This window comes from Pleurodeles waltl, chromosome 6, assembly GCF_031143425.1.
Source record: "Pleurodeles waltl isolate 20211129_DDA chromosome 6, aPleWal1.hap1.20221129, whole genome shotgun sequence".
NCBI lineage: Eukaryota > Metazoa > Chordata > Amphibia > Caudata > Salamandridae > Pleurodeles > Pleurodeles waltl.
This window is the reverse complement of record NC_090445.1, coordinates 1,646,738,212-1,646,760,531: the sequence shown is the minus strand read 5'-3', so window position 1 is coordinate 1,646,760,531 and position 22,320 is coordinate 1,646,738,212. Positions and strand designations below refer to the sequence as shown.

Sequence of the window (22,320 nt, the reverse complement as noted above, 5' to 3'; positions counted from 1 at the left end):
ATAACTTTGAAGTCCTCATTCTAAAATGACATTAAAATGTTGGGAGCTTTCTGAAATCGGTTTCAATTGTTGAAGCAAGCAATGTATGTGTGATCATTCGGCTAGGAAAAAAACCACCAGGAGAGCCAGAACATATTTCTCAAAGTACATATATTTCAGTATTCACAGAGTGGGGACATCAAGAACAGTACTTTTACCCAGTGTCCCACGGTCCATATGAAAGTCGTTCTCCGTGTACAAGAGTTAAAGCCAGATTTGGGGGAAAAATATAATTTTCCTCTTGTGTATCCTAATCCAACACAAGATAGAGTAATACATCAGTCTTGTGGTTCCTTTCATTCTGGAAACAAATGGAAGAGCAGGTCTGTGTACTAGCTCAGACTCTCTTTCTAGACTAAAAGGTCCTGGTTGCTTTCTCAGCGAATAAAGGGCCAGATGTAGGTAGTTCCGATTTTGCGAATCTGAAATTGCGAGTTGGTGCTACTCGCAATTTCCGATTCGCAAAATCGGATGCAGAGCGGTGTTTCAGACACCGTCTGCGATTCGCTATGGGGTTGCAAAGACCCACCTCATTAATATTAATGAGGTGGGTCGCATTTTGCGACCCCATAGAGAGTCCCTACACGCGCAGGAAAGGTGGCCTGCTGAAGACAGCAGACCTCCATGTCTGTGACTGCTTTTTAAATAAAGCAGTTTTTTTTATTTTATTTTGCAGCCCGTTTTTCTTAAAGGAAAAGGAGTTGCAAAAAAAAAAAAAAAATACCGAAACTATTTGGTTTCGTTTTTTCAGAGTAGGCAGTGGTCCATTGGGCCACTGCCTGCTCTGAAAAAACATTTTGGGCAACATTCACAAAGGGGAAGGGGTCCCATGGGACCCCTTCCCTTTTGCGAATGGGTTACCAACAGTGTGACACTGGTGGTAACTGCGAATTGCTTTGCGACCGCATTCGCGGTCACAAAGCAATTTAGCATAGCGATGCGAGTCGCAAATAGGAAGGGGACACCCCTTCCTATTTGCGAGTCGCATTCACAATTTGCGAGTTGGTACCGACTCGCAAATTGTGAATGTGCATTGCGATGGGCATTTTGCACTATGCAAAATGCTAGCTACATCTGGCCCAAAGTGTTTCATTCCTCTCTGTCTGGGGTCTTACTGATCTGCCTGTTCCTGGTGCATGTGAAGCTTCCCTAAGGGGGTGAAGGGAATCCTCCTAGGGGAAATCTGGCCCTAAAGAATGACTCCACCCTCACTCGTTGCAGTGGAACGCAACATGGCAGGAGAAATCCTTGACTAAGGATTGGTGTGGCCTTCCCCACTCATGCTATGGAAATTCTGAGGTGAAAATGAGAACTCGTTAGATCTCTTCCTCCACCACCATCCCTGCTTGGTACTTTGCTTTGGAGGCTACACCAGGGGTAATTTCAGAATGTGTGGTGATTTTTACCCTTTCTGTCGCAGCAGAATACTTTCAGCAGAGAATCTGTGAGGAGGTCCATATCTGCAGATGACATTGAAAGGGTGATCCATAGGCCTACTGTTGCTAATGCTGTCTGAGCCTGTGGTATCAATCCAACGGAGAGGGTGCGTGCTCTCCACCAGTGACTTCTCTGGTGGATCTCCAGGGTGCAGCAGGTCCCTCCTTCTTTCCTTGAGCTTCATTCCCAAGTGGCATGGATTCTTCCATGGCTTGTTTTTGAATCAGTCTCATCAATTATAAAGGTGGAAAGAAAATATATTGTTATATCATTACATTTTTAAAGGAAACAATGTTGAAAAATAAAACCTATCTTCTAATTGCTATAGTTCTTGCAATTTTGGCAGTAAGGACTGTAAAGAAAAACATACTCTACAGAGCCAATTTATCCTCCATAATCTTGTGTATCGCATCATCTGACTATTCTCGAATTTCACAATTGGAGTCAGTTCAACAAATTACCTTAGGTAGCAGGAATTACATTATTCATCATTTGACTCCACATTATATCTAATGTTTGACCCTGTGACCCACCCGTAGCCCCTCAACAGCTTCCTATTATGTTTAGTGTGGGTAGAAAATGGCAACGATTAGAAACTGCAGAGAATAAACAGTCTTGCGAGGACCGTGTTTACTTTGTGTTCCTGCTACTGTCTTCTGGACCGTTGAGACTAGGGGTAGCAAGGGTAGAGGCAGGGCTAGCTGAGTGCAGAATGGGGACAGCGTTCACTGTCTGGTAACCCATGATTGACGTCTCTAGACACCATAACTGCAATACAACATGAATCAACCCTACTAATGTTGCTTGGAAACACCTAGTGCCTTCCAGCCATGCACCTTTCAGAATTTCTCACTCTGGAGCTACATCCATTAAATGAGCCATGAAAGACATTTGCAAGAAGCATGTTCCTAAGTATAACTTTTGTAACAGAAAAAATGTCCCAGGTGTCAGAAATTGGATAGCAGTATTCCTGCCACTGAAATAAATACAATCATGGTAGGCCACATAGCAGTGTAGTAGCTTTTCCAAGAGTGGTAGGCAATTCCCCATCCCACAGAAATTAGTGTTAAATTCAAGAAGTATCAGGCAACATTAAAGTTAGGATCACACCAAAATACAATTTCTAAACCAATTTAAATACATCAAGAAAAATGTAATAGGCAAGAACACATAATAGTTAAAATAAGATAAGTGGGATATGGCTCTTTAACGTTTCAAGGCAAAATTATTGAAAATGTGTTTAGGAGTAATTGAGTGAGTGGAGACTTCCTTACATCTAGCCCTGGCAACTTTCCCATCAAACCCATTCTCCTTTTTCAACTCGGTTCTAGCCTCCTGCGAGCCTTCCAGGAGTCCTTGATCCAAAATTATCCGTAAAGTAGTCTTCTAGTTCCTGCCTTTCTGAGATGAGGTTTCCTCTCCTATGCTAGCTTTGGGACTGGTTTTCCTTCTGTCAGACTCGTATACAGAAAGCCTAGGGTGGCTCTGGGTATGAATGACTCTACCCCAGAGATCCCAATTAGGGATTCCCGATTCAAAAGTAGAGCTGTGAAAGTTGCCATTTCTGTTACCAACTGCACATCTGTCCCCTCGCGGAAGGCGATTTCCTGATGAATGTTCTTTGTTAAAACCACTCTAGTCCTTCTGCTTCCAGAGGCCAAACTATTGTCCTCTCAGAGAGTACAGCCTTTATCAGCCAGTTGGGAGGTGTGTATTCAATGTCTAGAACAGGCCTTCTTGACAAATCAGTTTACTTCCAGGCAGCACAAACTACATTTTCATAGTAAGTACATCTATGGCATTGGTTGAGCGATCTAGTATTTTTGAAGGCAGCGTTACATAAGAGTATTTATTCCTAACTAAGCCTGCTGATGGAAAATGTAGCTTTTCCTTCACCGTTACCAACACCATTTTGCTACTGTTCATAGTGGGGACATATTCCTTATTAATGTATTACAAATTACACTTCCACATGCTAATTAAAGAGCCCTGTGGACTTACAAGCCACACTTTAGAGTGACTTAGGTAATATAAAAAGGCCTTTACAACAGAAATAGATTTCACATTATCCAGCCCTCTCTTTGAAACCTGGACATGGGCTGTTACTTGTCATGGCATGGGTTTTAGAGAGTTTAGCTGGGCATGTACATTAACATTCCTGCTATATATTACTTGCACTGAATCTTCTCTGCCATGTATGCATAGCTGAAATTTAATGTTTTCAAAATGATCTACATTTTGTTTTGGCACCATCATGCCATGAGTGTCCACACTATGCCAGGGATTACCAATGTTGTGTGAGGGCCAGCATGTTGCCAAAGGTTAGTAGCATTGTCCCTGGCAGAGCTTGTTCCCAGAAATTGCCACCATTGTGGCACGGTCAGTATATTGCCAGGGATCACCACTGTTGTGCCAGGCCCTGCTTTTTACCAGTAATTACCATCACTGTACCAGTGCCTGCTTATTGCCAGAGAACACCACCACTGAACCAACAGCAACACATCTCCAGGGATATCATTTCATGGGTGGTGGCAGAAGGAGCAGCTCACAGGGCTTTGTTGGGGTGGGGAAGTTGCAGAGGTACAGGATAAAATTAATAAAAACATTTTTAAAAATCACTTACCTGCCCCGCTCCTCTCCCGTTGCTGATGCAGGCCCAGGTTCACGGCCTGCTGTGAGGCCAATCCTGATGCTGCTCAAAGCAGTGCCCAGCAAGGCCGCTCCCAGGCAGACTGGGAGCCTGTGCAGGCTCTCACCAGCCAAGCAACTGTATTGCTGAGCTGGCGAGAGCCCTTGCGCATGTGTGTTTGGCTGGCCCGAGACGACCAGCCAAACACACATGCGCTCTGAGGGGAGTGCACAGTCTACTCCCCTCTGCTCATAACCCCCAATGCCCCACCCCTTTCAAAAGGAAAGGATAACAAACAGAGTTTAGCAGAGGATTTGCAGCGGTTGCTGCTGGTGGTGATGGTGGGGGGGGAGGGTGACGCCCAAATGGAGGAGCTGTGCCTTGGTGGCAACTGTGCACAGATATTCTTGCATGTGCACACACAGACTTGTACTCATGCACACACAGACATACACACACACAAACCCACACAGACATTCACAAAAATAGTTACACACACATGCACTCAGTGGTAGATAGGCACACATGCATTCACTCATGCACACAGTGCGGAAACGTTTTTTCTTACCTTACCTTTGTTTTCAACTCCTACTCTGGTGGAACCATTTTCCCTTTTCTACCTCACGAAGCTCCTGATGAGTGCTCCCAAGAGGGTGAAGCATTCCTGCACAAAGATTCCTTGCTTTGTGAGTGGAAGGTTGCACTTTTCTGCTAGCAGAGAAACTGGTTGTGCTGTATGTCTAGTGATGTGTTGACAGCCCATTAACACCAATAAATTTGTCCTCAGTGCTCCTGCTGTGGATAACATGGAGGCAAAACCTAAAAAGGTATTCCTGCATCGTAAAGCACATGTACTTATTGTGTGACACTGCAGGCCAGGAGCGCATATTGATACCCCCTTTGAAGCAAAACTTTTGGGTAATTCATCTGGGTGTTTTAAAAGCAACCCACAAGTGACATTTAAGTCCCACTTCAATGTAGCAATTCTGAGCTAATGTACAATGCACTTATTGGAAAGTGAAATAATCCGTTGAGTGAAACTGAGCACTGAATGCCAGTATCACACTGCAGAATCCTAACACAAGCAAAAAAAGTCTCCACAAAAGGCAAAAAGTTAGGGGAACCACACATAATTTGGTGCCATGGGCAACGTTCTCCTGGGTCTTCATGTGTGTACTCTGTTACTCTGTGACTAAAAACCTGATTTAATATCAACAAAACATCTGAAACATCCACAATATTCTATTCACAACAGTGAGGCTACTATGAAGGAGACAGGAGAGGAAAATGGAGTGAAACAGATGTTATTTGGATTCATAGATGGGAGGGCAAGAAGGTAAGAATGCAGTGGCTGAGGAGAATGAGTGGAAGGTTAGGTGATGATAAATGATGACAGTGGGTGGAAAGTTGGATGTTGTTTCCATGGAGAGGGCAATGGAATGGAGTGAATGCAGGCTAGGTGTGGAAGGAAAGAGGTCCTGTTGGATGGGGAGGTATGAAGAGAAGTAAGAGTATGGAGACTGAAAGGTATGGTTGTTTGAAGATTTTATGTGTAAGCCTGAAAGAAGGCACAATGTGGATTTAATCAAGTTGTGAGAGGACGATAAGATGGAATTTATATGGAAGAGGTTGAAGAAGGCCTTGAAGAGGTTTTTATAGGTGTTAACACAGAGTACGGTGAAAGGCGGAAGGGAGCGAGAACCTAACGAGAGAGTGATGGAGAGTAGAGAGCAGCTGCTCTGAGGGTGAGGAGCGGCAGCTGACATGACAGCTTGACACTGAGCTTTGAAGGCTCCATTGTGAAGGTAATGAGCAGGCTTCCAGGCTGATGAGATCTCAGGAATAACGAAAACTGCCAGTGTGGGGAAACCTCATTTAAATATCTATTTTAAAATAAAAGAAGGAAGGTTATGGGTTTAGCACAAATCAAAGGAATATTTTAGGATGACTCACGTTGGGGGTTCTTTTAATTTCTTCTGTTCGTCCCTGTCCTCTTTTGATGCTTATAGCCAGCAAAGTTAACAAAGCCTTCTGTCTGCGCTTCCTATTCTCCCATGATTTTATCTCTTCTGTTGTAGATCAAGCAAGAGAGCCTAACCTGCAGGAAGGCGGTGGCAGTGTTTGACATGTCCTACTTTGGACAGTTCTACCTGTTTGGACCAGATGCAAAGAAAGCAGCAGATTGGCTTTTTACTGCCAACCTGAACAAGCCTGTCGGTACGTATGGTGGTGGATCCATTGTTGTCCCCACAGCGCCTCACAAAAGAAATGTCCTGAATAAGCCTTTGCAAAAGGAGTAGTACAGGATATAATTAGACTATATCTGGGGTTTAAAAAATTGCTAAGGACTTTTGTAGAGGAAGTGCATGGAGTGTGAAGTTCAAAACAAATTTCATTAATATTACACAGCACGTAAGAAGGTATTTTGGACACTGGAGAGGCTGACAGAGAGTAAGGTACTGTCAATTCAAACCCTCCTTTCCATATATCTTTCAAGGTGCCCCGCTCAATTGTACAAACATAAGTGAACTCAGCAGAAATTCTTGGCCTGTAAATGATTTACTTCTATCGTTCAGCAGTATCTAAGCTGGTTTTTGTTGTTTGAGTGGGAGTGAGTGATTTAATCCAGGCTGTCCAGAACACCTGTGTGGGGAAATGCCCCAGACTTTTCAGTACCTTGGAAGATCAATGTGCCTCTTTAGGGGGCAGCACACGATTATTCTCCAATCGTGGTGAAATTGTAAACAAGCATTTTCAATGCAACGGGTCTCGCAGTTCGAGTTAGAGCTATTAGCGCTGTAAAGCAACCAAAAAAAAAGCAGTGCGATTGCGCTATGTAAAAAGCAGCGTGATCGCGCTGCGTGGAAAATAAACAGATAAAGTAGTCCGGACTCCTGACTCAAAACTTCGAGCCTCGTATGTTTTTGGTACTTTACCGGTGCTGTTTAGTTGGGCTAAACACCGGAAAAGGCATGACGTATGCATGCCTTTCACAAATGAAAGCAAGCGGATTTTAAAAGGCAAGCCCACGAACCAATGTAAATGATTGACGTGGCATGGGCGTGGTTTCAAGCCCAAAGAGAGATTACAGAATGGACGGAGCACTTTGTGCTCGCCCATAAAAAGGATGCTTCTCTATAGAAGTGGGTTGACTCATTATTATGATGGGCATTTTTGGTGAATTGTGAAGGCTGGTCGGAGGAACATGGTGGTATTTGGAAGGTTTATAAACCTTAATCTGTGGTACGGTACAGTTGTATTTCAGTGTAAGTTGATAAACCTGTTTAGATCTTTTTGACGGGGTTGACTGGGCTGAATGAAGGCTTTAAAGATTAATTAAACTACCTTGTAAAGTAGGATAAATAGGCCTGAGTGTTGGTGTAGTATTTGGTTATGGGCCTGTACGAGAAGCTTGAGGGACCTATCTGATGGTCTTGGAGAGAAAGGTGGGCTTGTGTTTGTAGTGCTAAGGATACGAAGAGTGCTTTTTGGAGGTGTAACATGCAGTTGATAGTCCTATGTTTGATGCACAAGGGGCAGTTGATGCACCTGTATGTTGGTCAATGAAACAATGTGTTTGTTGGGGCAGAGGACATAGATTAACTTGTAATGTAATGTGAGGTAGTGATGTTTCTGTTGTTGCGGGAGACAATGATTCACTTGTATAGTCTGATAACGTGCTGTTTATTAGTCTATGCATGCAGTGCGGGAGAAACATAATGGGCCAATATAATGCTTTTAGGAGGTTAATGGGGCAGTATAGTGAGATCGTCTTTTTTTATATTTGTTTATTAGTTTTCACATAAAGAAACTGCTACATAGATACAACAATATAATCACTAGATTTTTACATGTATTTGGCAAGTAGACTGTGTGAGCAGACCCCAGGTGCCTATTACCATCAGTTGTCTTTATGTATTGCAGTCTTTGTTAGAGAGACCAAACATCACATATCCAAATACCATGCAATACAACCTGAAGAAATACAAATGATAAGTAGCTTCAAACCAACTGTGTTTCACCCTCGCACATTCTGCTGCACATCCCTCATGTAAAGAAAGACAGTAGACACTGGAAGTACCCAGAGGTTGGTTAGAAAAATCCGAATCTATTGGTGAACAGCCCATATGGGATTAGAATTATTGCGCGGGGGTCTGTAATGCATCAAGGTTCATCAAATACTCAGACCATTTTGCCATGAGGTTGCATCTGCAGTCTCGTGCTCTGATATTCGCACGGATCCATAGATCCGATAGAGGGTGCCTGTGCCGCCTTCCATGACATAGCAATACATCACTAAAATTAAGGGAAAGTCCTGGAATCCCCTACGTTTTTTTTTGTTTTTTTTACTGTCGCCAAGTGGAGGAGACACATCATAGGATCAAAGGGCATAACTGATGTTGTGGTTGTAGAGATACATGAGGTAACATTCTACCAGAAGACTGTTATAACAGAGCATGACCACACCATATGGAAAAACTGTGCCTCTTCTTGGTGACACCTGATGCATAGTGAGATCATCTTCAAATCTTGAAACGTCCTGAAAAGTTGCCTCATAAATGTTCATCTTTACATAACCTGCCGTATAATTTGAGGACTCCCTTAATCTTCATGCATATGGTTGTAAAAAACATGCTATGCTCTTGTGAGCCAGCTGCAATCCACCAGGGTCCACTCATGACTGCCCACTCTCGCCATGTGTCACCACTCACTTCAGGTACATCCTTTGATTTGCACATAGATGCTTACTGTGTTTCAGTGCCACGTTTGCCCTCTGCATTCTTCTCCAATGGAAAAAATGACTTTTTTCCCTGATGGGAACATGACTTTTGTCCCTAAGCACTATATAAAAAAAAGTGGATTATTATTTGGGATGGGCAATCATTCAAGAATGAATAACACTAGCTGGTCAGGGTGAATCTCAAAAGTCACTATATTAACCTGAGCTCAACGTCCTGATAGCTATTGCTCAGAGCAGACAGAGTTAACTTAGGACAATCTGTAAAGCATGTATGCATTGCCAAAGCAATAATAAAGTAAAAATGGCAAACAATACAAATCCCAAACTGAATTAGAAAACAAAAGTAAATTGAAATAAAAAGAATGACACCATATGACAGATTTAAGTGACAATAGCACCAAAAAGCACTAACGGCCAATATTAGCCTATGAAAGAGGTAGACTTGGACCTATGTGCAATTGTAAGCCTAGCATGGGTCGGATACATCCAAAGGGCTTGTCCCAGTCAAAGAGTTTCTCTCCTGGCCTAGTCTTTTTTTTATCAAGCTTTATATCCTAGTGTGGAGTAAGGCTGAAGTAGTATCCCTTCTTTCTCATCTGTGGGAGCTCACTGCCGATGATGCAGTCTATGGGCAATCAGGGACAGCTTCCTTTCCCTGGGCAAATATCCCCCTCCACTCTAAGGAGACCATAGCCGTGGGATAGTCACACTGTGCACCACTGGCATTGCATACCCACAGACATCTCCCTGCAGATAATGTTCTGGGGATACCAACCTTTCCACCACCAGTGTCCTGTTTGTACAGGTATACCACAGAGCCATTGCATGTACCTCATACCCTGTGACCCTCTGGATGTACTTCCTGGAATTGTCTGGTGTCGCCAGCTTACCTGCTGGGTCCACCTCCCAGCAAAGGAACTCTAGAGACGGCTCTTTCCTATTTTCCAGTAAATACCCTCACCTTGGCACTACACTAGCGTTCCCTGCAGAGTGCCCACCAGTAAGTACGTTTCTCGGGCACGAGAAATCTCCCTTTCCATGCCCTGATGACAGTAAAAGCATCTGCCCCACTCAAAGGGCTTCTTCCCTTTTTGTTCCCACTCTCCTGATTCCCTGAGGGGGTTTGGTACTCTTTCCCCTTTTCAGAAATGTTGTGGCCCTATGGGGTTCTCACCTTTTTCTTTCTTTTCACTTATGGTCACTCCTTGGTACCTTCTTGGACAGTCTGGTGCTGAGCCACAGGTCTACTTCCCTCCTGAGCAATTAAATATCCCAAAAGTACATTTTTGCTATCAAGTTAGAAATAGATTGTCCATTTTAATGTAATTCACGGTGTGTCACTGCAAAGCATAAATCCTAGATTCCAAAGTGTCCTAGAACACCAATGTAGTAAAGTGAATTATTATTTGAGATGGACTGTTGCTCACCTCGAAGGATAATAAAAATAACTTGTCAGGGTGAACCTCAAAAGTTACTAAATTAACCTGAGCTCAACCCCCTGGTAGCCAAAGCACAGAGCAGGCAGGATTAACTTGGAGCAAAGTGTTAAGTATTTATGCAGTGTCAAAACAGTAATATTGTCAAAACACTAACAAATAAAAATCCCAGACTGAATTTGAAAAATATATTCCATTTTAATAAAAAGTATGACAGCGCAACTACAATTCAATCAGAGGATCATGAGGTATGAGAATTCAAATATTTAAGTGAAATAGCACCAAAAATCACTAAACATCAATGATAGGCTATGGAAGTAGTTGACTGGGATCTATGACTATCAGACTATCCGCAATGGCATGTAGGTTAGATACACCAATTGGGTTCGTTCTGGTCAAAGATTTTACCTTCTGACTTAGGGCCTGATTTGGATGTTAGTGGTAATGGTCCCGCTGTTGACTTTTTTACTGTAAACCTACCTGCCACCGCGACGTTTCACCCGCCGTATACAGATGTTGCCGGTGCCATAGATGAATGACTGCATTCAAACCACCGTCTCTGCCAAGAAACGCCAGCTGCATCGACGGCGGGTAAGGGAAAAGGAAATGCCAGCGGGACCACAGCCAGCCTCCCCACCATGCAGATTTAGATGTTCCTTACGCCAAGGAAAAAGTTGCAGTCCAACCTCCCCAGTTGGCGGATTTCGGATGAAAAGAGGGTGAAAACTCACCTTTTTTCCCACTTCTCCCCCGTCTTGGATTGAACAACACCTGCATTGCTGCTGCCACCGACCCATGGACAAAAATGACTCCCATTGCCCGTCAATGGACCACAAGTTAGGGATGCCACATTGCCAGGGTACATTGGGTGGGCAAGGCATGGGAGGTGGGGACCACTGGAGACATATACATGTCACAGCAATATTTTTGATAGCCGCTGCCATTGACATGTGATTGTGAGAAGTTTATTGAGTCACACCACCACCACCTACCACCGCCAGCGAACTGCCAACAGTACACCAATTGTAACATCTAAAGGCAGCAGGTGGAATACGGCCGACTTATGAGTCTAATCGGCGTGCCATCGACACAGCCTGGCGGTAACAGCCGAGATATAAATCAGTTCCTTAGTCTTTTCTTTTAGTGCTCAAAATTCTCTAATGTGGCAAGCCTGAAGCTGTATCTGACAAAGCTCCATCTAATTCGGACACCTTTGCCGTGAGATCCAACTGACACACTGCAGGCAAAAAAGTCTTAAAGACACAACTTTTCAGGGTTATTGGAGGATTACCTCAGGGGAAGGCATTCAAGGGCTATGGCTCTCTCCAGCGCAGGCCATGAGCATAGTGTAGTTGGGGGCCATTGGTTACTGGTGAACTGGTTACTTCAGGAAAAAGGCCTCTTGCAGCTTGTTTTGTCCCTGTAGCCAAACCCGAGGTCACCCACCTGATCTGCAGAGTCCACGTCTTTGTCCTGGGTACAAGAGGGAGCGGGTTTAGTCCTTTTGGGCTCCACTCAGATTACAGCAAGTAGGGTCCAGTTCTCTTCTGATCTTCAGCAGTTCCAGAAAGCATTCTGACAAGGCTGTAATAGTAATGTTGTGTGTTCACATTTAGAGTCTGTAAATTAGGCAAATTGAAAACATATGAAATATTCACTTTTAGATGCACCAGATACATTTTACTGGTGGTTTCAGCAAAAATCTGCCTCACAGTCATTGACAGGTTGGGTAATCATTTCCTCATACTCTATCAACTATTGATCCAATGTGACACTGAATTCTTAATAAATGTGTATTTAGTCAAATCTGCGTCGAGGTTCAGCGACCTTTCCAGTCACTATGTAGAGTTGATTGAGTGTTGTCTGTAATCAGTGCTGAAGTTTGTCTACTTCGAGAGGGGTGCCGCCCATCAAACATGTTGACGGAGTGCTGTAAGTGCTAAATGTTTTTAATTCTAAAGCCACTGATCTCTTGCTTTCTCTCTTGTTCCTAGGATCAACTGTGTATACATGTATGTTGAATAAGCTTGGCGGCACAGAGGGTGACATCACAGTTAGTCTGATTGGTCCTGGTGACACTGATTCTGCACTTGCCCCAAAATTTAAAGGTAAAACAAACTTGATTTGAAGTTTTTCTTTATGACTTTGCTTCTTGCAATGCTTGGAACTCATACCAATAGGTAAGTATAAGAACAGAAGTCATTAGAAGGTGCTGGAAAGACACGTAAATGTTTGGTTCCTTGACTGCTCCTAGCTCAAGGAATAGTTTAGAGGCATATGAAAGTATGTGTCCCAACAGTTGCCAGAGTGCATTTTATTCCACCTTGTTGGACAGTCATATCAAGATGTCTTGTGTCAACAGTTCCCACCCTGTTTTTATGTTTACTATTTAACTGTTTTTGCAGTCAACACCAAGCTCCCTCGGAAGACAGAGCCTGACATTTGACCTCTGTCTTTGAATGCACAGCAAAGTGACAAGATAAGAACAAGATTTAAAGGCCTGTTTACAGAAAAGGGACACTTGGAAGGATAGTGTAAATAATATTTGGGCAACAGAAGGGATGAACTCAGCTTGACAGCCTAAAACAAATAAAGGCAGCTAATAGAAAGCAAGAAAATGTGAGTTGCAAAAACCAAATAGCCAGTAGTATGCAGCGGGCGGAATGAATTCGCAGGGAAGCTTTCTCAATGTTCGCAAGAAATTGTTGGTTTGTTGTCCTGTAGGTTTTGACCTAAAAAGTATGATTGTATGTGCTTTCCTGACGCGAGATAATTTACAAACAAATGTTCACCTGTTTCTTTTTAGAACTTCACCAATTTCTCTATTGGCCCATTTCATATTTCTGATGTCATAGTCCGGGGCTGGTTATGTTACCCATCTAGGGAGGAAGCCCATCTAGGTTTAATAACTAGAAACTAGCGTGTGAACACTAATACAGCTTTGTTCATTACAGAAAAGGGTGTATCTCCACTGCAGTTATGCATGTGTAGCAAAGCTGTGTGTGAATAAAACTGTTACATCAACACAATGGTGCGTACAGAAACAAATGTGTATGAGTTGTAACATGTTTAAGCACTGTAAAACGTAGGTGTAGAAACGTACATGGGAGCACATAGCCCCATATAGTGTATACTTAAGAACATAAGGTGTTTCATCATTGTTGTTGTAAAATGCTGCCATGTAATAAACACTGCCAGAATGGTGAAGCAATAGCCGGAAAGGCGTATGCACTTCTGGGATCACAGAGACACACAGATACTGCGAAAGAAAATCTGGGCAAAATGTAAAGTGGATATGACGTCAAGGGCAAAGAGCTACCCTGTAAAAAGGACCTCTCAAGGTTCCAGGAAGAGCTATAACTTGTTCAGAAAAGAGCATCATAAACAACCTATATAATCCGCACCATTAAAGCCAATTATGTTAAAAAGAAACTGAAACTGATTTCTGTGCATGCCAGAAAAAAACCCTAAAATGCATTTATTTTTAACGAAGAAGCAGGGATATAACTCTCCTTTTAAAAACGTAGGCAGCTCTTGCTTGTGTAAAATGGGACAACTTTTCCTATAAAAGAGTAACCAATAAACGGACACTGTGCTTCCAGGCCATGGGGCTCCCGCCACTGAGAGACTGTGCAGCAGCCTGAGGGACTCGCTCCCAGCGATTGCACCTAAACTCCGAGAAGAGACACTTTCGATCAGACTGTACTGCTAGACGTAGAACTCTGCCAAATGAGGGAGCAGTTGGTAATGTGTAAATAAAAAAACATGCCGGTGTCCAAAACTAGCCTCTAAAACATGTGGTTGCTGCATTTAAATCTGAGAACACAGAATACTGAGGTGTCCGATCCTGAACGCATCTCGGGTCTCTTTAATCCATTTACGGTAGTGCTTGAAATGGAGAAATAAAAGTGCAGGTACTCTGTGCCAGAGTGCCTGCTTGTTTCCGAGAAGTACCAGTAATGTCCAATTAAAAGTATTACGTTTTTCTGGAGATGTGCCGGTACTCTCCCTCTCAAATTAAAAAAGTGTTGGTACTTAGTACCAGACAGTACTGGCCACATTAAAGCACTGATTTACAGCCACTCCCTGCCCCCTCAGCTCACTCTTGCAGCTTTCTGCTTTCCCCTTTGTGACGCTTTTCCATCTTTCTCTTCCTCCGTCTTTCCCATATGTATCTTTTGCTCTCAGTAAATGCCTAATGCAGAAAAATAAGTGCTGGACCCCAAAAGTAAGAGCCGGTACCCCCCCACCAGCAACCACCGGCTCAAATTAAGCAGTGTGAGGAAGGCAGCAATTTATTTTTCTCTGTGGCCTGTGGGCTTTCCATAGACTTCTTCTGGTAGACTTCTGCTTCTAGGTGCAGGACTTTAAAGCACTGAATTCGGACAAAGAAACAATTTAATTTATAAATAATATATTAATTGCATGTTGTGCTTTGTTATATTTTACACTGACTTCAGCTTGTTGGTTGCTGATGTGTAAAGATGAGATATCACGCTAACATGAAAGGGCTATCCAGTGGCAGGGGAGAGAAAACATTTTTTCACCCAGTCCAGCATCTCTAGCAATCATAACAGTAGGCATTCTACAATGTTCCTTTGTTTGATGAGTCTCCTAAGGTTTTGAGAACCTGTTGTGACATCACTCACTAGATGGCCCATTTACACGCCCATTCTGATGTCCTACAGAACCATCCTGTATACTGTGATGTCACACTGACTTCCTTATACTGTTTGGAACATAACACAGATGCTTCTCCGTGTGAGGTCACACAATTGTTCTGTCACAGGAATGCTACCTTATGCTGCCTTTGATGTCAGCTAGATAGCCATGTGCTCTCTGTGGTGTGTATGGGAGTTGTCTTACCCTGTTGTCTCTCACTGGTTACTCCAGTTCTTACATTGTTCCAAGTGATATACACATCAAATGGCTTGCTTGAGGGGAGATGACTACTTGGGTAAAATCGGACTAGGCAGAAAATAGGCCCAGGCACCAAAATAAAAGTGGTCCCATTAACAAATCAAATAGTCAAAGTGGCCCACATTCTGCAAATCGGGGCAGTAGTTAACTTGTAAAGACATGCTGCATAGGTGTTGTGCCATGTATGGGAGACTGCATCCATGTGTGCTTACTGCAGGCAATACTTTTGGTAATATTAGGGAAATTGTTAGACCTGGCATCCTTGGCGTGGTCTCCTCTAACTTTTTGCCTCTGTTTCCCAGGTTGTTGATGTGTGCTGGACTCTGTTTTTGCTGTTTTTGTTACTCTGGGCACTTTACCACTGCTATCCAGTGCTAAAGTGCAAGCGCTCCTTTACAAAAATGTGTATGTAATTGGTTTATCCATGATTGGCATATTTGATTTGCTGTTAAGTCCCTAGTACAGTGCACTAGAGGTGCCCAGGGCCTGTAAATCAAATGCTACTAGTGGACCTGCAGCACTGGTTGTGCCACACACATTAGCAGCTCTGTAAACATGGCTCAGACCTGCCACTGCAGTATCTGTGTGTGCAATTTTAAACTGCTAATTCGACTTGGCAAGTGTACCCACTTGCCAGGCCTAAACCTTCCCTTTTCTTACATGGAAGACACCCCTGAGGTAGGCCGTAGGTATCTCCATGGGCAGGGTGCAGTGTATGCTTAAGGTAGGACATATACTAATGTGTTTTATATGTCCTAACAGTGAAATACTGCTTAATTCGGGTTTCACTGTTGCAAGGCCTATCCCTCTCATAGGTTAACATGGGGGCTGCCTTTAAATATGATTAAAGTGTAGATTCCCTTTGGGAGCGGATAGACATGTGGAGTTTGGGGTCTCTGAGCTCACAATTTAAAAATACATCTTTTAGTAAAGTTGATTTTAAGATTGTGTGTTTGAAAATGCCACTTTTAGAAAGTAGGCATTTTCTTTCTCTAACCATTCTGTGACTCTCTGCCTGTTTGTGGATTCCCTGTCTGGGTCAGTTTGACAGTTTGGCTGTTTGCACCTCTCTCTAGACAGTGACACAAAGGGAGCTGGGGTGTAGCCTGCATATCCTGATGAGCCATCTGTGCTAGGAGGGAAAGGAGGAGTGGTCACTTACACCTGAAAGGGCTGTGCCTGCCCTCACACAATGCAGTCTCCAACCCCCTTGTGTGTGTCTGGGACCTGGCCTGGGCAAAGCAAGGTTTAACAAACAAGAGAGACTTTTCTTTGAAGTAAGCCTACTTCAAAGGCCAAAATGGGTATAAGAAGGGCACCCAGAACCGCAGACTTCAGATTACTTCTGGATATCAAGAGGAACCTCTGCCTGGAGAAGAGCCGAAGAGCTGAGGAAAAGTGCTGCCCTGCCTGTGACTGTGCTTTGTGGAGCTATCCTGCAGTTGCTGCTTCTGCCGTGTGAAAGGGGACAAAGACTGGACTTTGTTGTGCATTCCTGCTTGTGACGAAATCTTCAAGGGCTTGTCCTGAGCTTGCCTCCTGTTGTTGAAGTCTCAGGGCCCTCAAAGACTTCCCCTGCGAGCACCTGGACTCTCTGCTGAGACACCTGCCCTGCCATGTGGTGCCCTATCCAGTTCCTGGGGCCTTGAAAGGTGAAGCTGGCAGACCAAGCCTGAAAATCCATGCACAGACCGCTGTGCAGGGAAATTTCCGACGCATCCTCCGAGAGGGGCTGAAGAAACGACGCGCCTCCAGCTCCGCGGCTGAAATTGACGCAATGCTTGCAGCGCGGCTGGGAGATCGACGTACGCAGCTGGAGAAACGAGGCACCGCATCACTCACGGAGGCTAGTAATGTCACAACCCACACAGCCCGGTTTTGCTATCACCGTGTGGCAGGATTTTCGACGCAGACCTTGCTGGGCATGGAAAAATGACGCAACCCCTGCCTGGACCTGAGTGCTGCCCGGATCGATGCATCGCTCCCCTGTGGGGAGGAGAAACGGCGCACGCTGGCCCGATGGGAGAAGGAGAAACGACGCACGCTCTTGCTTGGGGGTGAGAAATCGACGCATTGATTACCTTTTTTGACGCACACTCCCCCGTGTGTTATTTTGACACTACCGAGGTACTTTTCAACGCTAACAGTGTTTTACCTGTTTACAACAGGATTTAAGACTCTTTTTGCTTTTTAATTAATAACTTGACTTGTGTATGTTGGATTTTTGTCATTTTGGTCTTGTTTTGTTTAGATAAATATTTTCTATTTTTCTAAACTGGTGTTTTGTCATTTTGTAGTGTTTTCATTAAGTTACTGTGTGTGTTGGTGCAAATACTTTATACCTAGCACTCTGAAGTTAAGCCTGCCTGCTCATGCCAAGCTACAAAGGGGGTGAGCAGGGGTTAGTGTAGGGTCATTCTCCTTTACCCTGACTAGAGTGAGGGTACTTGCCTGGACAGGGGGTAACCTGACTGCCAACCAAAGACCCCATTTCTAACATTGGTGATCAGTGGTTGGGTTTGGAATTGTATTTGTACTTGACATACAGTGATTAAGTGTACACTACTGTTTTGAGTTCCGACCACTACGTGACCACATACTACTTGTCTTGTGATTTGTTTTATTTTTTCTGTGGGACTCTTTTTTTCTACTTTTTGTGGCTGATCTCTTGATTGACTTTTCTTGAACTTCATTAGGAACTTGTTTTCTGCCTTTGGAACTTTGCACCTTGTTGACTTTTCATCATGTCCCAATCTGGAGATGCATCAGCTGCCTTTGACCTAGGCAAACTAGAGAGCTATACAGTGGCTCAGTTGAAGCTGTTCTGTAAAGATTTTGCCTGTCCCATTAAGGGCTCTGCCAAGAAGGAGGAGCTGCAAAAGGCGCTGAGGGCCTGGGTGACAGCCAAAGAAGCTGAGGGGCACACAGAGGAGGAGGAGGATGAGGAGGAAGAGGAGCAATCCACTCACAATGGTACTGTGGGTGGGCCTGTTATGTCCAGGGAGAGAGTCTCCAGGGCAGGTAGCAGTGTGTCCTCCAAGGGCCTGACCCCTGAAGAGTTACAGGACAGACAGGCAGACAGTACAAATTAGAGTTGGAGAAGCTAAAGTTCAACATGGCCCTTGAGGAGAAGACGCTACTACTGGCTCATGAGCTTAGCTTGAGAGAGGTAGATCATAGGACCCTGTCCAGCAGAGATGGTGGCAGCAACAGCAGAGTGCAACCTGAGAGGAGGGTACACATTCCAAAAGACCTAGTGAAGGATTGCAAGAGGGAGGATAACATATACTTGTGGTTCGAGGGGAAAGAGTCTGCTCTCCACATGAATCTGGTCCCTGAAGCTCATTGGGGGTGGGTCTGTGGAAGCACTTTGAGTTAGAGGGGGAGGGATACTCTGACATTCTTAGGGGATTCTCAGGGGCTCACTTACTCTATCATGAAGGATGCCCTACTCACAACATATGATCTCACCCCTGAGCAGTGTTAGGACAAGTTCAGGTCCTATAAGAAGAAGGAATCCTAAACATGGTTGGAGTGTGTTGATTCATTCTGCAGGTCACTGGATGGTTGGGTGAAGGGCAGTAAGGTAACAACGTATGAGGGGCATTACAATTTGATTGCTTGGGAGCACTTGTACAGTTTGTTTTCCAGAGCTGCGCCAGCACCTAATTGACAGCAAGCTGACTGATCCCAGGAAGCTTGCACAGGAAGTGGACCGCTCGGAGAGCACCAGGGTCCAGAAGAGGTGTGGGGGAGACCACAGCAAGGGTGGGCACGGTCCCTCTCAGAAGAAAGGGGGGGTAAGGGTAAACAGGTGGAGTACTCTAAAGCAGTGGTTCCCAACCTTTTGATTTCTGTGGACCCCCAGTTTAACATTAATGGAACCCAGGGACCCCCACTGAATCATCATTGGAATCCGGGGACCCCAGCCTGAGTCATTACTGGAAGCCGGGGACCTAATTTATCAATATTTGTTAATACTTTTTAATTTTCTAGGCTCTCGCGGACCCCTGAGATGTCTTCGCGGACCCTCAGGGGTCCCCGGACCACAGGTTGGGAACCACTGCTCTAAAGGGTCCCAGTCTGATTCCAATGGTAAAGATTCCCAGCCCCCCAGTGAGAAGAAGCCATGGTTCTCCAAAGGGAAGCCAGTGCATGGGGTCCCCCCACGTAAGTGTTATGCATGTGACCAAGTGGGTCATGTGAGACGAGACCCCAAATGTCCCAAGAGTACACCAGCTCCCACTGGTGCGCAGTCCCAGGATTTGGCTAGTGTAGCGCTTTGGGAGGAGTTGGTTCCAGGTGGGTGGGAGCCAGCTGAGATGACACTTGTCTCACTAGGGGACAGTGAGATGGTACAGAGAACCCTCGTGCCTGAGAACACTAAAAAGTACAGACAGTGGGTGACCATCAATGGACAGAGGGTGGAGGCTCTGAGATACACAGGAGCCAGTGTGACTACAATGAGGAGTCACCTAGTGTCTGAAGAGCAGATTGATCCCTGTGTACTTCACCAAGTAGTTGCAGTGGACAACTCAGAGCACCTGTGCAGAGTGGCGCAGGTTCCCTTTGAATGGGGATGGTCCCAGGTTCCTTCAAGGTAGCTGTGATTCCAACCATGCCTGTAGATTGTTTGCTTGGCAATGATCTGGAGGATTCCCCTTGGAAGGAGGTAGAACACAGGTCACACTTGGAGATGTTGGGTTTGCCTGGGTGGGTATGCATAACCACCAGGTCAATGGCAGCCCTTCAGGATGGTCAAGAGCCCCTGGAGCCTGAAACAGTGGCCCAGGGGACTGCCAAAAAGAAGAAGGGCAGGGGTTGCGGGAAACCGGCCCCAGAAGTTCCCACAGTCCGGGAGGAGGCAGAGCCTGAGGGTGACGTCCCCGAGCCTACAGGGGAACAGGTGACTGAACTGGGGTAGGTCCCTGAGCTGTCACAGTGGAAGCAGGAAGGGGGCCCACCAGGGAAGCGTTCTGTGCAGCACAGAAGACATGCCCTACTCTGGAGGGTTTGCGGCAGCAGGCAGCAGACCAGGCGGCTAGCAAGGAGCCAGGATCTCACCTGATCTACTGGGAGGATGGCCTCCTGTATAGAGAGCCTAAGGTTCCTGAGCCTGGGTCAGCCCGTATGCTGGTGGTACCCCAGTGATTCAGGGCCTTCCTACTGGGGTTGACTCATGATGTGCCTTTGGCAGGACATCTGGGGCAGGACAAGACCTATGAGCGGCTTGTCACCACCTTCTATTGGCCCCTAATGCACAAGCATTCTGATGCTCATTTTAGGTCTTGCCAAACTTATCAGGCAAGTGGCAAGAGTAGGGGGGGAAATAAGGCTCCCCTCCAACCTTTTACTGTTGTTAGTTTGAACGGGGTGGTATTGACATTTTGCGGCCTCTGGATCCTAAGACAGCCATGGGCAACAGGTTTATCCTGGTCTTGGTGGACCATGCCACCCGGTACCCAGAAGCTATTCCTTTAAGATCAATCACTGCTCCTGTGATGGGCCGTGCCTTGATGGGAGTTTTTATCCGCATTGGGTTCCCCAAGGAAGTGGTGTCCAATAGGGGTGCCAACTTCATATCAACATATATGAAGGCTCCGTGGAAGGTGTGTGGGGTAACCTACAAGTTCACCACACCTTACCACCCCCAAAGCAATGGTCTGGTTGAGAGATTCAACTTCACCTTGATAGGCGTGATAATGGGCCTGTCACAGCCCTTGACGCAGAAGTGGGATGTCCTCTTGCCATGCCTTCTGTGCGCTTACAAGGAGGTGCCTCAAAAGGGACTTGGGTTTAGTCCTTTTGAGCTGATTTATGGCCACCCTGTGAGGAGACCTTCAAGTCAGGTGAAGGAGGCTTTGGAAAAAGCTCCTAGTAAACACCCCCAGGATGTCTTTAGCTACATGCTGACTCTGAGAAACCAGACTGCAGCTTCAGGAGTCTTGCACAGGAGAACCAGGAAGCAAGCCAGGAGGATATGAAACGGTGGTATGACCAGAATGCCACTCTGGTCGACTTTCAACCTGGTCAAAAAGTGTGGGTGATGGCATCAGTGGAGCCTAGGTAGCTCCAAGACAAGTGGACTGAGCCTTTTGAGATGGTGGAGACAAGAGTGAAGTCACCTACCTGGTGGACTTGCAGACTCCCAGGAATCCTTTAAGGGTCCTGCATGTTAACCGCCTCAAACCACACTTTGAGCAGACTGAACTGTCCATGCTCCTTGTAACAGATGATGGGGTGGAGGAGGAGAGCAAGCCTCTTCCTGACCTCCTGTCTACAGGAGAAAAAGATGGGTCTGTGGAGGGAGTGATCCTCTCCCCCTCCCTGACTGCAGAGCAGCAGAGGGACTGTCGCCAGGTGTTGGGACAGTTACCCTCACTGTTTTCCTAGATCCCAGGGGACACACACTTGTGCACAATTGATTGATGTGAACACTGGGGACAGTACACCCATTAAACAGAAATTTTACAGGGTGACTGACAAGGTCAGGGCTAGCATTAAGGATGAGGTATCCAAAATGTTAAACTTAGGGGTAATTGAGCATTTCAGCAGTCCTTGGGCCAACCCTGTGGTATTGGTACGAAAGGCTTCTGCACTCCAGAACTCCGGTTCTGTGTGGACTACCGGGGACTTAATGTGGTCAGTAAGACTGATGCACACCCCATCCCCCAAGCTGTTGAGCTCATTGATTGGTTGGGAGCTGCCACCTACCTCAGCACGTTTGACTTAACCTCTGGATATTGGCAGACTGCTTTGACTGAGGGGGCCAGGAGAGGTCTGCATTTTCTACCCCAGATGGGCACTTTCAATTTAACATTATGCCATTTCAGATGAAGGATGCCCCTGCCACATTTCAGAGGTTGGTCAACCAGGTGTTGGCTGCGCTGGATGAGTTCAGTGCCGCCTACCTGGATGACATTGCTGTTTTTAGTTCCACATGGGAGGAAGATCTGCAACACCTCTGCAGAGTGTTGGAGGCCCTGCAGAAGGCAGGCTTCACTATTAAGGCAAGCAAGTGCCAAATAGGGCACGGTTCTGTGGTGTACTTGGGACACCAGGTAGGGAGTGGCCAGGTGGCACCCCTACAGCCAAAATTTGACACCATTCTTGCTTGG

At 45.4% G+C, this 22,320-nt stretch overlaps 1 protein-coding gene across 2 annotated transcripts in view; it reads left to right on the top strand.

Annotated features, from left to right (window-relative positions):
• SARDH (sarcosine dehydrogenase) overlaps nucleotides 1–22,320 on the top strand; it is a 460,574-nt gene that overhangs the window by 338,705 nt on the left and 99,549 nt on the right. For both annotated transcript variants that reach the window (XM_069241559.1, XM_069241560.1), the window contains exons 14-15: nucleotides 6,184–6,322; nucleotides 12,277–12,390. In XM_069241559.1, the coding sequence (XP_069097660.1) occupies nucleotides 6,184–6,322; nucleotides 12,277–12,390 (253 nt within the window). The remainder of the gene's footprint in view (nucleotides 1–6,183; nucleotides 6,323–12,276; nucleotides 12,391–22,320) is intronic.